Here is a 15,791-nt window from a genome sequence, read left to right as displayed (position 1 = left end):
GATTCAGATAATTTCCTTCACAAAAACTGTCTGTGAGGATTTAAATCAATCAATTTAATAGTAAAATTCTACTCAGTACACATATTCTTAGTTTTTCATATATATTTTTATTCTTACTCAATTCAACAAACCTGTCCTTTGAATGCAGCGTTAACATCTACAAGATTTTCAATAAGCACTACCTAAACCCATTAATTCCAACTGCAACGGACGATTGCCAAAGTACTGGTACATCCTTCAGATCTGCAACCATCGACATCAAATGCTTGACTTGAAGTACGAGAACTTCATACGGATACAATTCACAAAAGAAAACTGTAACATATACGTTTCGCTCCCGCTAGGGCACAATCCGTTTCGAAGTGTTATTCCCCCATTCCCTGATGAAAGCTTTCGACGCCTAGAGTATTCCATTAACGGTGGTTCTAATAAGCTCTCTTCCATTCCGTTTCCTTTTCGCAGGACTCAAAAAGGCACTCGGACATATACACATCTTACGCCAGCAGCCGTACTTCAGCGGTGAAGGATAAGCAGCTCCTCATCGACGCTCTTTGTCGTTGTCGACGCCAACGGTGACACACGAAGCATTCGACAGGAAACCAACCCTTCACCAAGCCGAGAGGAAAGGGGAAGGATTATTGGTGGTGCGTTCGAGAGATCAAGCAAAGGTAGCACAAGGACGAGCTCCTCATTTGCTTGGTGAAGCCGTTTCGGTGTGTGTGTGTGTGAGTGTGTATTTGCCGGAGTGTGTGCCATCGGCTAGGATCCGAACAGGACGTTGGCACGGAACGGTGCACATGCAGTGGCGCAGTGTTTTACCACTTTTAGGTCCGCCTGAGATCGTTTGTTGTGTGTATTTTGCTTGCCGAGTTGTTGTTCCGTCGTGAAGAACGCTCGAGGGCGTTTCCGGAGCCCCGGTGCCACTAGCACTAGAAGTGTGAGTGTGTGTGCGTGTGTTGTACGTACTTACCAGTGGCACTACACACTCGTGCGGTCAGCACGGTGAGTGGTGAACGTCGTCCCGATTCCCGACGACGACGATGGCTGTGACGTTGAAGCAGGAGGTTAATTTATCTCGTCGGGCCTGCAGGCTCGACCGGTACGAGCAGCAGGCGGACGGTTCCGGCCGGAACCGAATGTCGACGCACAAAATGACGCTGGAATACCCGCGGCGAAGGCCGTGCAGTAGCAGCAGCTGTTGCCCCGTGAACCTCCTCCACCGAAGCAACACCGACCAGAGCGCTTATCCGGAGCTTGCGAAGAGTAGTCAACCAGGTGCTAATAACTACGTGCCGACCATGCCGCCAACGAGGGCGAATGTATGTTGTGATCGACCCGTCTACCGGAGGGACAGCCACCGGAACGGGGCCGAGGAAGCTGCTACCGTGATGGCGTCCCTGCTGGCGACGCTCACCGTCGGCGTGTTGGCCACGCTGCGCAAGGGCTCCGAACTGGGCCAGCGCTGTCAGCTCGGCAAGCTGTGTATATACGTAGTGCTGTGCAGTGCCCTGCTGTCCAACGATGCGTTCGTGCTGGCGAGGCCAAATCTGAGTGCACCGGTCGACGGCGAGAAGGTGGTCGCGGTGGTAAGTGTTAATTTCGACGCTCGCTGGCGGCGGCAACGAAGCAAAGAAGCTTTAATGATGATCTAATGTGGGGCTGGGACTTGCTTGGAACGCTTCTAACCAAATACACGGTGCGCAAAGGTGGAAAAAGGGCAATAGGGCGATAAGGACAGTTTAAGATAGTTTTGCGTTCGTAAATGGTTTTATATAGATAGGATAGTAAAAACAAGAAAAGGAATAATTTTAAGAACGGTTTTGTGCTTTTTTACCCTTCACACAGTTTAGTATGATACTGATCACTTATGTTTTATTTCCTCAAACTCTATTTTGCGAGCGTTAAACATTTACGTTAAACTTTATCAATTAAGCATTTAAAAGCAGACAAGAGATTAAATAAATTAAATGAAAAAATAAATTTTCAAAACAACAGTTTTTCCTTAAACGTACTAAAAAATAAAGAATAATGTAAGTTAAATGACATATGTATTTATGTATCAGTTTTTCGTTTTGATCATTATTCGCATTGCATCGAGATTGCTCTCAGTTCGATCGCCATCTACGATGCTATGCGAATAATGACAAAAACAAAAAACTGATACATAAATACATATGTCATTTAACTTACATTATTCTTTATTTTTTAGTACGTTTAAGGAAAAACTGTTGTTTTGAAAATTTATTTTTTCATTTAATTTATTTTATACTTTTACGTATTACATTAACAGAGAAAACAGGATTTATTCTTTTATATGAAAATTGTCATTAAGTTAGTTGAGTCGGAGTGTACTTAAGGAAGGAGTAGAAATCCACTGCCTGTTACTGCAGGATCTGGCGCAACTCGTTTTGCTTTGCAGTGAACAGAATCGCGATGTCCGAGTACCAATTTGATAATCCTTGATAGGAGTAAGAGTAGGGCTGCATTCTGTTTTAACGTTTGCTATGAGCACTGAGGAAGTGCTCTCGTTCTTCAGCACTGCTGCGAGTGAACACAACATGCGATCTCTCAATGTCACACAGCGCTCTCCCGGGAGAGCTGCTGAAGGAGACCAGCACGCTATCTGTTCAAGTGGGCCAGAACGGGATCGCCAACGCACAGTCATAATCTGGGAGCGAAATATGCGGGTGTTGCTGACACACTCTTTCATTACTGATCTCCTGTCTTTTATCTCTGTCCGATTCAATTTTTGCGACATCCGGGAAGGTGAATGCAAGAAAACTGTTTAAAAAGAGATTTGCGGAGATGAAAGTTGTTATCGTTCAAAATGGACTTAAGATCCAAAATTATACACTAGCAATTGTTGGTTTCATCTTTCTACTATTTTAATATTTTTAACTGAACTCAAGACAACAGTTGTAACAACAAAACTGTTGAGATGTAATGTTTGTTTAAAAGTTTCTGTTTGACAAATGTCTTTTGAAATACCTGCCCAATGCGTATGAATTAAATTTGTTAATTTTTGAGATCTCAATTTAGTCAAAACGTTTTCTATCCATGCATTAGAAACCGTAAACTATTCCTCATGTTATTTGCAAAGAACTCTAAATGGAAAATGACGGTTTTATTTTTGAAACCCGTTATCTTGTGGTAAACATAAATTGATGTTCCTTTACCAGACAAGGGAAAACGATATTTGTGGGCAGTAAATAATGCCTTCGATAGCGCCATCAAGTTTAATCGCAATTCGGTGTACTGCAACAGCTGTTATCAACCGGCCAGAAATGTCACCCGCTCCTTCCCCTTCCCGGGGGAATATTTGTGCTATGTTCTGCGCCATCCTCGCATCCCTTTTTCACGAAGGGGGAAAGATGTTGTTGATCTATCCGACCGACCTACTTCTAGGCGATATCTCACCCAATTGGACACTTCAGGGGAAGAACCTATTGACGTCCGGCGTCATCATCATTTTACGGCACGATTATGCAATTTACCGAACGAGCTCGTGCTGTGTTGACAGACGCTCGGTGCGAGGCTGTTAATTATCAGCCACCCAGATCGTGACGCCTCGCCGAGGTGGACAATCGTCCCGCCAGAGAACCCGCGCTCTAATTGAAATGATTAGTTTGGGTTCCGTTGTCCCGCAATCGCCATGGAAGATCACACCATCCGGTCATGAGCCGCTTTAAAGAGAGGGCGAACATGTTTCCAATCAGTGACGGCAAATGAAACACTGTTTTGGACTCTCACGCATTTTTTTTTTTACGGTGGTGCAATCCGACCCCAAAGCAGATTCCATCGCAGCGAATGATAACTGGGAGTCATATGGAAGGCGCCTAGATTCGCTGACGAAAGCGGCACATGATAAGACGGCACCCCGATTGACTCATGTCAGCCCGTTATGGCCCAAATTCGGCGAATGGACGGATACATTGCCCGAATATCAACGGCGTACGATAACATTCCGCGCGGCATCTCACCGCAAACCGCTTTGAAGGGGGCGGAAATTGTTCCAATGATACCCAGGGTCTGATGCACGTGATGATGTCGAGGCGAAATTGTTCGCCCCCATCGACGAGACGGTATCTGCAACCCACTCAAAGATCTTGGCTCATATTTCCAAGCTTTTCTCTCACTCTCTCTCTCTTTCTCGGATGGGGGTGTACTTAAGAAGGGTTAATAAGGGCTTCGAAGAAGATGGCACCATACCACACGGGACAAACATGCTTAGTCGGCATTTTTTCCAAGATGCGCAAGGAATGAAGCGTAGGGTCACGGATACCCGTTGTTCACAAACGAACCTCACAAGGATGAGAAAAGCTTGCAGGAAAATTCTGCACAGTTCATCGAATGTTTGTCCTACCGAGAAATGCTCCCGCTAATGAAACGGTTTTATATAGTCATTCTTTTAATAGCTATCAAATTCTTTGAATTTCATGGCTAATGCGTCAGATGATGGTGAAAAATTATCACTGAATAGCACTAATTAACCGGTTTTTATTATCTGTTATATTGCAATATTATGGTAAATGTAGGAGAAAGATGAACCATTTAGGTGAAGTAAAACGCTTCTGAATGTACCGAATTATGCAAATATAGAAGAACAATTTCTTTATTAGATACATTTTATAGATAAAGGTAAAGGCATTCATTTTATTCTTCGTGAACTTATTGGTTCTTTACTAAACTATAAAATGAGATTTTTTATGATTTTTGTTTTAAATTGTATTATTTTTTTACTATTACAATCTACAAGCAACAGTCATTTAACAAACATTTGAAATTTAATGATACCAATATACAGAAAATATTTCTTGCTTTCCCTTATTGTAAACAAACGATAAAACGTTATCAATTTGTGCAATATGCACCGGGTGACGCAGAATGCATCTCCACAATTTTAAGGGACTGGTTGAAAAACAAATCATTTTTGATAAGTTGAGTGTTTTAACGTTGCCATGAAAGATTTGCACTGTGCAAATAAACTGTGTCCTTGTTTTTTTTTTCTGTAGATTGTATATTTTTGTTTCTTTTAGATGGTGCATATTGTCCCACCTTCCCCTATTTAGAATAGGTACTCATAATTAGTAACTGTAAGAAAATCATCGATATTAGAGATCCTTCTTCCAACGCCCAACGTTTTTAATTGCTAACCCTTCGATCGCCACTGATTAACCATGTTGTCCGCTACTTTCCTCGTTCTATGTGTTTCATCGCACTTCCATCCGGCAGCCGGTCGGTCAATTATCATCACTGGGCCTGGCGTTCGACACCAACGGCGGCGGCAGCGGCCCGCTAACGAGCGCCAGTCAATTAAAGCGTTCCGCCGAAGCAGCGCCCATCCTTGCGTCGACCGTGCCATCCCTAGACGCCGCCGCCGCCGGAGGCCACGGAGCAGCTCACGCTGGGCGGGCCGGCGAGGAGGGAGGGGACGATCATGGCCACAAGCGGTATCCCGTGTCGCAGGTGGACTTTTCCCGCGTCGAAACCCCGTTCGTTATCGGTGTCTGGATTCTGTCGGCCAGTATCGCCAAGATCGGTAAGTACTTGCCCGGGACGGATTTGTTTAGTCGTGTCAATAGCGTGTAGCGGATTACTGAGAAGAAGTAAAAAACCCCACTCGAACGTCATAACCCGGGGAGGGGTGGGTCGCGGAGGGTGGCTGACTTATGTTTCCATCTGTTTATGTGCCGCAATTCTTTTGCGAATTCGAATCAGACAGACCACACGTCTCCGTCTGAACATCGTGTTCGGTTTCTGGCCAGGTCAGCAAAAAAAAAAATTATGGCGTTTGCTGTGACTAACTCCAACCCACTGCGGGTGGGCGGGCGTATATCTGGTGTTTAGCAAGGTTTGTTGTTTTTTTTTCTCCTCTGCCAACTCTGGGATAACCTAAACAAACAGTCCGCGGGTATCAATCGCAAAATCAACGACCCCGCAGCAACGTTCGCATCCAGACACTCGATCGGCACCAAGAGCGATAAACCCGAGCGCACAAAACGCTACTCGAAAATGGGGGGCAATTTATTAACCCTTCAGTGATCAGTGCTTACGATATAATCGAAAATAATCGAATTAATCTTGACCATCAAATTACATCAACCAAGATGAGGATATCATTGGCGCACGAAGGCATCACGAATGGTCATGTTTACCTTTTTGTGTCGCTCTGAAATGTTCGAGACGTTCGAATTACTTTTTGGTTAACGTGACGGGCGGAATGTGGGCGGTTCTGCACGGCTGCACATTCGAATGCATTGAAGCACGCGCTCATCCCGGTTGACACGATCCAACGACCTGGCTGAGTTGTGGAACACGTTGTGCCGCATGTTGGCACCACGCTCCACGACTAAAACGTGCACGCTACATGGATATTCCTTTCGTGAGTCCACCCCACCACCTCTCCACCAAACCATTGCCTTTGGGCAAAAACGTCAACCCCATTCTCGGGTCCCCGGGAGTAAAAATAGCTCCCGTTTGAAGATTTTCGGGTGACATTTCTGTGCCCATCTCGTCTCCATGTCTGACGAGACGTGGAGCAGTACATACCCCCAGGGGGTTGGTGAGGGGCTGGGGGTTGATGTCCCTTAACCGCGTGTATATTTTTGTAAGACACGTTTCTCGTCGTCGCCATCGTTCGCCATCCTTTCGTTTTCTTCGAGTTTTCCATGTGACCATATAGGCAAATCTCACAACACCTACAAACGAACCTCGGTCCAGGGTGCGCGCGCGCGGGGGCCCTTTTATTTTGCTTACCCTCGCCGCCGGTCGGTTTGCTGCTGAATTGCAAAAGTTTGTCGGAATTCGGCGGGGCATAAATTTAAATCCTCCCTCGGGGCGGCGGGTTGGCGGATGGTTTCCATATTTGCATATAACCTCTGGATGCCCGCACCGAGCGGTTCCGACCATGGGCGGAAGCTTTTCGGGTAGATTTTATTTATCACATGGAGATTTAAAGTGCCTTCCGCTCGTCGATGGTTAAAAGGATTTGTGTTTTTTTTTTTAATTTTTATTCTTTTGTTGACACTTGGGGGTTAAGCGAAAATTCAAATCAATTCATGCGATCGTTACACGTGCGCACTTTGTTGGCCTGTGTTTGGTCTGTATCGGGGAGGTTTTTGAATTGTAAATAACTTTGCCCAAGTACTAACGACAAAAGTCTCAAAACGTTACCCTAATTGGATTAGGCTTTTCATGGTTTTGTCTCGTAAAGTTGCAGCGGCTGAGAAGTGAATTCATTTCATCGGTTGTTGTTAAAACCATGTTTGTCCCTCATCTTGGAGTCTTTGTAAAATCATCTTTTAATCGGTTGATGGTTTTATTTGCTCCAATTTTATGAGTTTTTAAGCCATTGCTCCATCTCGCCGCTCTTCCCACGCAACAAGATCAAAAGAAGGCGCAAAAGTCCGATAGGGATAACAGCGCGAACAGCGTATATTATAAATTGCTGAGCAGCTGCGTCCGACGAAAGATTGTTTTGACGCTTCACTGAGTCGGAAAATGCTCGTGTTCGTGCCAAAGGCAGACAAATTGAACGGTGCGCCGTTCGGTCACGTCAGGCCAAGCCGATACCGGGCCCACTAGGCCAGATGGTTCTGACGGAGAAGCGTCATAACAATTCCTCCAATCAATTAAAATGCGATCCCTCAATTGAGGCCACTGACCGAACGGGGTACCCCGCGCCCCGCCCAACCCGTTCCGGTTCGATGGCCATACATCATTCTTTATTAATATTGAATCAAACCCAACGTCGTCGGCCCCACGGTTGCTGTAGCGCTTCGTGATGATTCCTATTAATCGGAAGCTGTCGCGTGGCTGCCCCGGTATCTTGGCGCAGGAAAAGGCCCCACCTCGCACGCAGTGGAAATGCATTTTTAAATTCCATTTGCACGCGCAATCAGTGCCATCGATTCCACACTCTGGTTGGACTTTTGCAAGATGCAACCGACACGATGCTGCTGGCGCTGACCGCAGCGGATCGTTTATTGGAGCATAAATGCACTCGTGAGGTTGCTCCAAATGATCGCCACGTGTAGATTGCATTTTGATCCGGGTTGATTGGAAAAATTGTGGCAAAATAATTGTCACATACAGGCATCATGATTATAGATAATTGAATCCGTTTCAGTGTTGCAGTCGTAGTACGAAATAATACTTGTCCTGTATTGATAGCGTACAACGTATATCTTCTTCTTCTTCTACTTGGCGTATCGACCTCTTGGTCATGCCTGCCCGTTAAGGGCTTACGAGACTTGTTTCCCTGTTGTACGTGGATAGTCAGTCCTCTCGTACAGGGGAGGGGGTCCGGTCTCGGTTGGGATTCGAACCCACGCCGTCGAGGTGGTGAGCCCCGGCGCTCATGGGCCGATTTTCTAACCGGCGCTACCGCTCGGCTGTCGCGGACCCCCCAAACAACGTATATAAAAGATAAATATATTCATCAATTCATTCCAGGCGGCAATGATGTCCATATAAAGTGTATAGAATTAACCAAAACCTGATAACGTTATGAATAATATTTATTAATAAATTTAATATTGCTTCATGTACATTTTATAAATTTTAGATAAACAGTTTCGCATTAATCATTGAGTAGAAATGAAATCATATGCCCACATTCGTTTCAGAAACGGAAAAGGTTTTTAACTTAAATGTATTAGTATATCACGGCAATCTTTAGCAAAAAAATGTTTTACGTATGGGTTGTGGATTGAGTTATAACTTCGCTGGTGTTTTAAAGGATTTGTTTCTTTATGTTTCATCATTATAAAGAAATGTGTTGAACATAGTTTTAGTTTTGAAAAACACTATTGTTACAAACGCACATGATTTAAATTTTCATTCTTCAAGAGCTGTCCCTTGACAGGCTCACATGCTGAATATGACATTTTTAATTTCATATTCAGCTGGTAAAATCACTCAATTGTTTGATGTTCTCCATGGAACATGGCTTTGAAAGGAAACTTCCTTACAAAGAGAAAAGTTTATTCATCATATTGTGGCTTCCTATTCATTAATGAACCGCTATTCATTCCTACCGGGACAGATTCATAGATTTGGTGTTTGATTTCCTATTCTAAGGCTAAACCAACATCAGGCATCCGGAACAGGAAAGTGTTCCCACGCCTTACTCTAGCGTAAGGTTAAAAGTTTTCCAATCACCAACCTTCCGATTGCCACAAAAGTTCACTATTCACTTTCTCATATCTTCTCAATCATATCTCGATGTCGCTTGCGTTTGTTTGTCTGTGGAATTCGTCTACCAATTAGCGTCCTCGCGCGGTGACGTTAGTTGGACTGTTAATGAATAATTTCTGCCTTGCGATCGAATACCGAGCTGATGGTTAATATTTCATCGAACGCGACGAGAGAGATTTGCCATGAAGATTTCTCGTTGGATAAGATTGGTATGGCCGCTGCCATCCGCCTAGGAACAATCCGCAAAGGCGACCAGCGCGGTAGACGGTAGATCATCGCACGATTTCCCAGCCTGTCATCATCATTCTATGCACGTTTCGTTACGACGCGGGAGAAGCGTTGTGTAACGTTGCTGGCAGGAAAAATTGAACGAAAAAAAAAAATGATTATGTAAAGTACCATGTTGATGTCGTTGTTTTTATTTTTTTTTAATGTTTTGTGCTCTTCTGGTTATCGTCAAGGGCCGCCAAACACCTGATTCCTTGCCCGAACGCCTGCGCCCAAGCGAATGCCAGCGCTAGCTCGCGATGATAATTGTTTGATGGACCATAATTACCACACCTTGGTCGCGTTTGGGGTATTTTCTTTTTCGTTTTTTTTTATTTGTATTTTTATCCTCACCGATCGTTAATGGGCGGTAATGGGAGGCGAACACAATCACTCAGTAGAAAAACACCTACCCGGGGAGGAGGGTCACATTAAAGGCGACCGAAGTTGGTGTTAGAAACGTTGGTTATTTGGCTTGCCAAAACCAAACATGGGTGGATTTCTTTTTTTTCGAACCTGATGTGGACAGAAAAGATGAATCATTCGAGGAAGCAAAAGACACCCTGTGAAGGTCGGTATGGATTGGTACGGACTATCATGTAAGAAATTGGGATTGCTTCCTTCACTTTTTTGTCGTTTGGCTCGCTCGCTCTGTGTTAAATTCTTCGAAATCAATCCGATGGGATGATTTTTTGTGCACGAGCCAAAATTTTAATCAGCAAAACGACTACGGTAAAGTTCTGTTAACATGGCAGAGGCTTACAGCTTTTCTTCCCACACAAAAACCGCTTGTTTTGCAGGTGTTGATGGTTTTTGGCAGTAATTGGGGGAGCCCTAATGTTTTCGCAGCTTACGCCGCCATGGCTCTTTTCGTTTATTTTGTACGTTTTCTTTTTTTGTGAAATCGTGCTATAGAGTAGTTTTTTATGGCGTTAATTAGATCCTTATTTTTTATCTGTTTTTTTTTTGTTTAAAACTGCTAAAAGACAATATCGAATCAAACACCTTTAACTTCATCGACCTTTTTTGCATATTCTTTATGCCATGAAGTATGTCGTTAATTTTGGTTTAGATGTTTCATTCGCGTTAACGAAGCTATAAGCATCATTTAAATTGAAAAACGATCCGCAGTCCAATCTATTTTTCACGCTATTAAAAAGAACACACCACCGAGTCACTTATGTCTCCGAAACGTCGCTCAAACGTCGAATTCCCCGAAACAGTTTTGCGATAATTTATGATCATTGAGGTTTTGAAAACAAATGTGTTGAATCAATGACCACAACAAAATACAAACTCAATGGTGGTAATGCTTTCGTCAGAGCGCCCTCAAACGTTGCAAAGCACCACCCTGGCCTTAATCGGATTTCAATCAACACCAATCAATAACGATCGCTGCCCCCATAAAAAGGGGTTCGTCCGCGCAAAATGGCGCAAGTGAGGCGCGTTAAGAAATTACATTATTCATCCGATGATCGTAAATTGTGTATCAGCCACTGTTTCCAACATCGGACGCCATCGCAATCGAGTGCCCGCCGGCAAAAATGGCCCTCCCCCGGCAGCGCGAAGTGGGCAGAAGAAAGCTTCGAATTGGTTCTCGCCGTGTCGTGTCCCTGTTTTATGTCATCCGTGGGTGATGATTATTGAGATTGAAATTGGTAACGGGCACGCGGGCATCAAGAATCAAGGCACACACTCTCATGTACACTGCCCGCCGAGGACAGCAATTTCACGCCATTTGCTTCTGGAGTGACGGGTTCGTGGTCCGCCAATCACGGCCGGTGCGTGTGGTGCTGTGTTGGAAAACTGTCCACAGGCTGTGCCAGACGACGGACCTGACAGGGTGACTACCGTTCAACAACAACGACAACACTCAGCAGCAATAGCAGCAGCAGTACCACATGTTCCCTGACGAGCTGAGTGAGCTTTGGGTAGATTGTTTTAATTGCTTCCAGAGTGGACTAGCTTGTCCGCTTCTCTTGTTTTCAGCGTACAGGACGCTGCCCACAATGTGCCCACGGAGACGCAATTAGGAGTCATGATGCCAGGTCTCGTGTTTGCCTTGTCGGTCCTATCCTTATCGTTCGATGGTCAGTTTTTGCACCGCAGAAGGAGGAAGGCACGCTTATGGCTGGATTTTTCCATGGCATGCAATTAAAATGATGTCAAGAAAAAGTGGTACAACGGTTTTCCTTGCACCGGTGGCGCGTGCCACCATTTTAATGAAATTGTAACAACTCACCTGGTAAATTGATGGAGCGATTGTACAACGACATGGAACAATTATTCACAGGTAATGGTCTTTGTGACGACCATATTAAATTGTTCACTGAAGATAAAATTCCTTCCCGTTTTTTACGAAGAACATTAAATGGAAGATGTTTTCGATTTTCTCGCAGTTTGTTTGTTTTATACAAGCCTCTTAAATTCAAATACTACTAGGGATGGTATTGTTAATTTTATTGCCAAGTTCATTCTAAAATCATCTCTACCGCCAAGTTTTTGTCATTAATTGATGAATCATTGATGATGAATCATTGATGTTGACTGTTGATATCCCATGTTCATTCCTTATCCCTAGAGACGGCTTGGAAGAACCATTCCTAATGAAACACATTAATTGATTGTAATGTATGCAAATGTTCTTCCATTTTTCACCTGAAAGCACGCCTCTCCGATGTCCGATTCGGTCGTGACAGTGGTTTGCGGCGAACGGGGAAACGTTACCCATTTGCGGCTGCTTTGAATAACAGATCACCAATCAGAAAGCGGAGGCACGTGATCATCTACGAAGGTCGGTCCAAACGGCACACGGGTAGCAGGGAAACCTGATGAAGCTGCGTGTCAAATAACCGTCCAGACAAACATCCCACGTTCCGCCAAAGCTCGGCCTGTTTGTTTCGTTTTCTTTACGGCGCGTTTCCACTGGAAAGTAACTGCAGGTCGCTTTTTCAAACCGACCGAGTGTGACTGTTAAGTAAGGGAATTTTCACGGTCACACTCCGGAGGCGGTTTGTTTTTCACCTGCCTCTCGGTTTGTTTATGGAGAAAACATGGGTGAGAAAATTTGCATCTTGATTTGCCGGCGCACATCTGCAACCTCCCGGGGACGATTGGTGTCGTAGGGTGGGGGGGGGGGGGGGGGGGGGGGGGGACGCCATTAGTTTCGCGCCGTTTGGCGTGTCGTGCTTTCGCATAATGCAAGGGTTGCGATGGCCGATTCTGTGTCGGCATCATTTTAATAAATGCCCCCCGTTAAGTAGTGCTGTGTTTGCCTTTCCCGTGTTTATCTCTACGTGGAAAATGATACGAGTAAGATAAACCGAAAAGGATATCCTTTAAAACCCCGTCCTGCTATTATCGTACCACGGCGAGTGTTGTTCTTCGCTTGAAACTTTCTACGAACCATATCAACGTCAATATGGCCTCATGGTGTGGGAAAATCTGCTTTCTGCTTGGGGTTAGTTCTTTTCCGCCATTTTCTCACTCACAAGCCATTTTCAACGTCCCCATGAACGTTAAGTAAAAAGTGCTGTCAGTACCCTCCAGGCGAAGAACCCTCCCCCCGCGGGACCGCGATAGTCGATAGTCGTTCAGCTCGATAAAGTTAGGAGACGAAAAACGCATACCTCCCATTTCGATGCACCGCGCAATCGAGTGGAATGGAGAGAGGGTCAACCACGCGAAAGAAGGTCAAGGATGCTTGAAGGATAGTTTAAGGACGGGTTAAGAAATGGATAGAGTGGATTACGCTCTTCACCGGAGGGAGGAAAACAGCTTTCACGGCATATCCTGAACATTAGTAAGATGTTTGAAGGAGTTTCACGACGTGGTAAATGTATATTGTTTATATGAAAAAAAATGTATTGTGTAAGTTTTCTTCTCAAAATTTATGTTCTCGATTACATTCTCCAAAAGGATGCAAAATTAAAAAGCTCTTCTCTGAGTCTTTAATAAGGTAGTCATCCGAAAGGCGAAAGTCTTTCTTTTTTAATTGTTTATTAATGTCTCTTAGTCTTTTGTTCCCCAAAAAGAGAATATTTCGAGCGAATAACATGAAAATAAAAAAAGGTCTGCTAAAATTACGCAAATATCGACAGAGTTTGCGTTTTTCGATAGACATTGTTTTTTATGTTTCGCAAGCTTTTGTGGGAAGAAATCAGATCCAATCTATTTGCATTTTGCAAATATTATTTGTTATTTATATTTTTTTAAAGCTTTGAAATTACCATTTAAATGAAATTGACTGAGCATAGAAGTGTGGAAATGTATAATCATGTTGTATCGTTTTTCACTCGCGTGTAGGTTTCCACATGACACCGAAGCTTAGCCGCGTATTCCCCGAGTCCTGCTTGCTGATCGTGGTCGGTGTCATCATCGGGGTGCTGCTGCGGTACGGCACCAACCTGCACATGTCGCCGCTGACGCCGAACACCTTCTTCTTCTACATGCTGCCGCCGATCATCCTCGACGCCGGCTACTTCATGCCGAACCGCATGTTCTTCGACAACATCGGCACCATTCTCCTGATGGCTGTGATAGGCACGATATTCAATATCGCCACCATCGGCACCTCGCTGTGGGCGTGCGGGCAGACCGGCATCTTCGGCGTCGACCTGCCGTTCCTGCACATCTTCCTGTTCTCGTCGCTGATCGCGGCCGTCGATCCGGTGGCGGTGCTGGCCGTGTTCGAGGAGATTCACGTCAACGAGGTGCTGTACATCGTCGTGTTCGGCGAGTCGCTGCTCAACGATGCCGTTACGGTACGTAGGTGGGCCCCACTTCCGGTGGCCTTGAATCCCCTTGTTTTGGAAGCTCCCATTACTTATCCTTCGTTCACTTCGCAGGTCGTAATGTACCACATGTTCGAGGTGTACAACCAAATCGGCACCAGCGAAATCATCGCCACCGATATCGTGTCGGGCATTGCGTCGTTCTTCGTGGTTGCTCTTGGCGGTACCATTATCGGTGAGTCAATAAAACGGGCTTGGTTGTACTACTACTATTTGTTGAACCTCTTGAAACTCGCCCCGAAAACGGCTAGAAATTGTGGTCACGTGCGGTGGTAACGTTCCCATCATTTCCATTTCCATCCAGGTGTCATCTGGGGCTTCCTCACCGGTCTGGTGACACGATTCACCGATCACGTGCGCGTCATCGAGCCGATCTTCATCTTCGTGATGGCGTACCTGGCGTACTTGAATGCGGAAATTTTCCACATGAGCGGCATCCTGTCGTAAGTACTCGTCCTTGCTCGTCATTACAGGGAATGTTTGTTTTTCTTCCCAAGCGATGATGATGATGATGGTGCATCGGTAGAAAATGCTGCATCGAACAACTGCAATCGACATTTCCGCAATCAAATGTAGTTGGAAGTTGGGGGCAGAAGCGTGTTTGATTCGTTAGTGATGATCAAACATAAGGAAAATGTATTGCAATTTCCTACACTGCATCGCAATCATGTTACTTGCGCTGTCGTCAAACAGAAACACCATTAGCATTACAAACATCAAATGACTAAAGTATCTGTTGTAGCGGTCCATTGAAGCAATTTTACTTGAATGGAAAGCATACACTTTGTTATTTCTAGTTTGTGCATAGTAATACGAAGCTGTTTATTTTCTCTTCCATTAGCATTACCTTCTGCGGCATAACGATGAAGAACTACGTCGAGCAAAACGTGTCGCACAAATCACACACCACCATCAAGTACGCGTTGAAAATGTTGTCGTCCTCGGCGGAAACGATCATCTTCATGTTCCTCGGTGTGGCCACCGTAAACAATAAGCACGTGTGGAACACCTGGTTCGTGCTGTTGACGATACTGTTCTGCTCCGTGTATCGAATCTTTGGTAAGCTATTTCCCGAGCACTTGTTACGTGACGATTTACTGATGTTATACGTTTTTCCTTTTCCCCATTCAAAATGGTTCTCCCCAGGTGTTTTGATACTGTCGGCGTTGGCGAATCGTTTTAGAATACACAAGCTTACCAAAGTAGATCAATTTGTTATGTCCTATGGAGGTACGTATGGCGTGTAAAGCGTAGAGTAGTTAGGAAGGTTTTTGCTAATTGTCCAACCGCTTGTTCGCAGGCCTTCGTGGAGCTGTTGCATTCGCTTTAGTATTACTGATTGAGGTGGATCACATCCCGCTGCAGCCGATGTTCTTGACGACGACGATCGCGGTCGTCTACTTTACGGTGTTCCTGCAGGGCATCACCATCAAACCGCTAGTCAAAATTCTTAACGTGAAGCGCTCGAGCAAGCGTAAACCGACCATGAACGAGCGTATCCACGAACGGGTGAGAGTTGCTTCTGGGATTATT

General features: G+C 44.9%; 1 protein-coding gene across 1 annotated transcript in view; it reads left to right on the top strand.

Annotated features, from left to right (window-relative positions):
* Positions 1 to 1,040: 1,040 nt before the first annotated feature.
* LOC131293354 (sodium/hydrogen exchanger 3) overlaps positions 1,041 to 15,791 on the top strand; it is a 33,771-nt gene continuing 19,020 nt past the window's right edge. The window contains exons 1-8 of the mRNA XM_058321434.1: positions 1,041 to 1,577; positions 5,233 to 5,539; positions 13,771 to 14,228; positions 14,313 to 14,433; positions 14,563 to 14,701; positions 15,100 to 15,317; positions 15,405 to 15,488; positions 15,559 to 15,767. Of these exons, the coding sequence (XP_058177417.1) occupies positions 1,041 to 1,577; positions 5,233 to 5,539; positions 13,771 to 14,228; positions 14,313 to 14,433; positions 14,563 to 14,701; positions 15,100 to 15,317; positions 15,405 to 15,488; positions 15,559 to 15,767 (2,073 nt within the window). The remainder of the gene's footprint in view (positions 1,578 to 5,232; positions 5,540 to 13,770; positions 14,229 to 14,312; positions 14,434 to 14,562; positions 14,702 to 15,099; positions 15,318 to 15,404; positions 15,489 to 15,558; positions 15,768 to 15,791) is intronic.

This window comes from Anopheles ziemanni, chromosome 2 (assembly GCF_943734765.1).
Source record: "Anopheles ziemanni chromosome 2, idAnoZiCoDA_A2_x.2, whole genome shotgun sequence".
In the NCBI taxonomy this organism is placed as follows: Eukaryota; Metazoa; Arthropoda; class Insecta; order Diptera; family Culicidae; genus Anopheles; species Anopheles ziemanni.
This window is presented reverse-complemented; position numbering and strand designations above follow the sequence as displayed.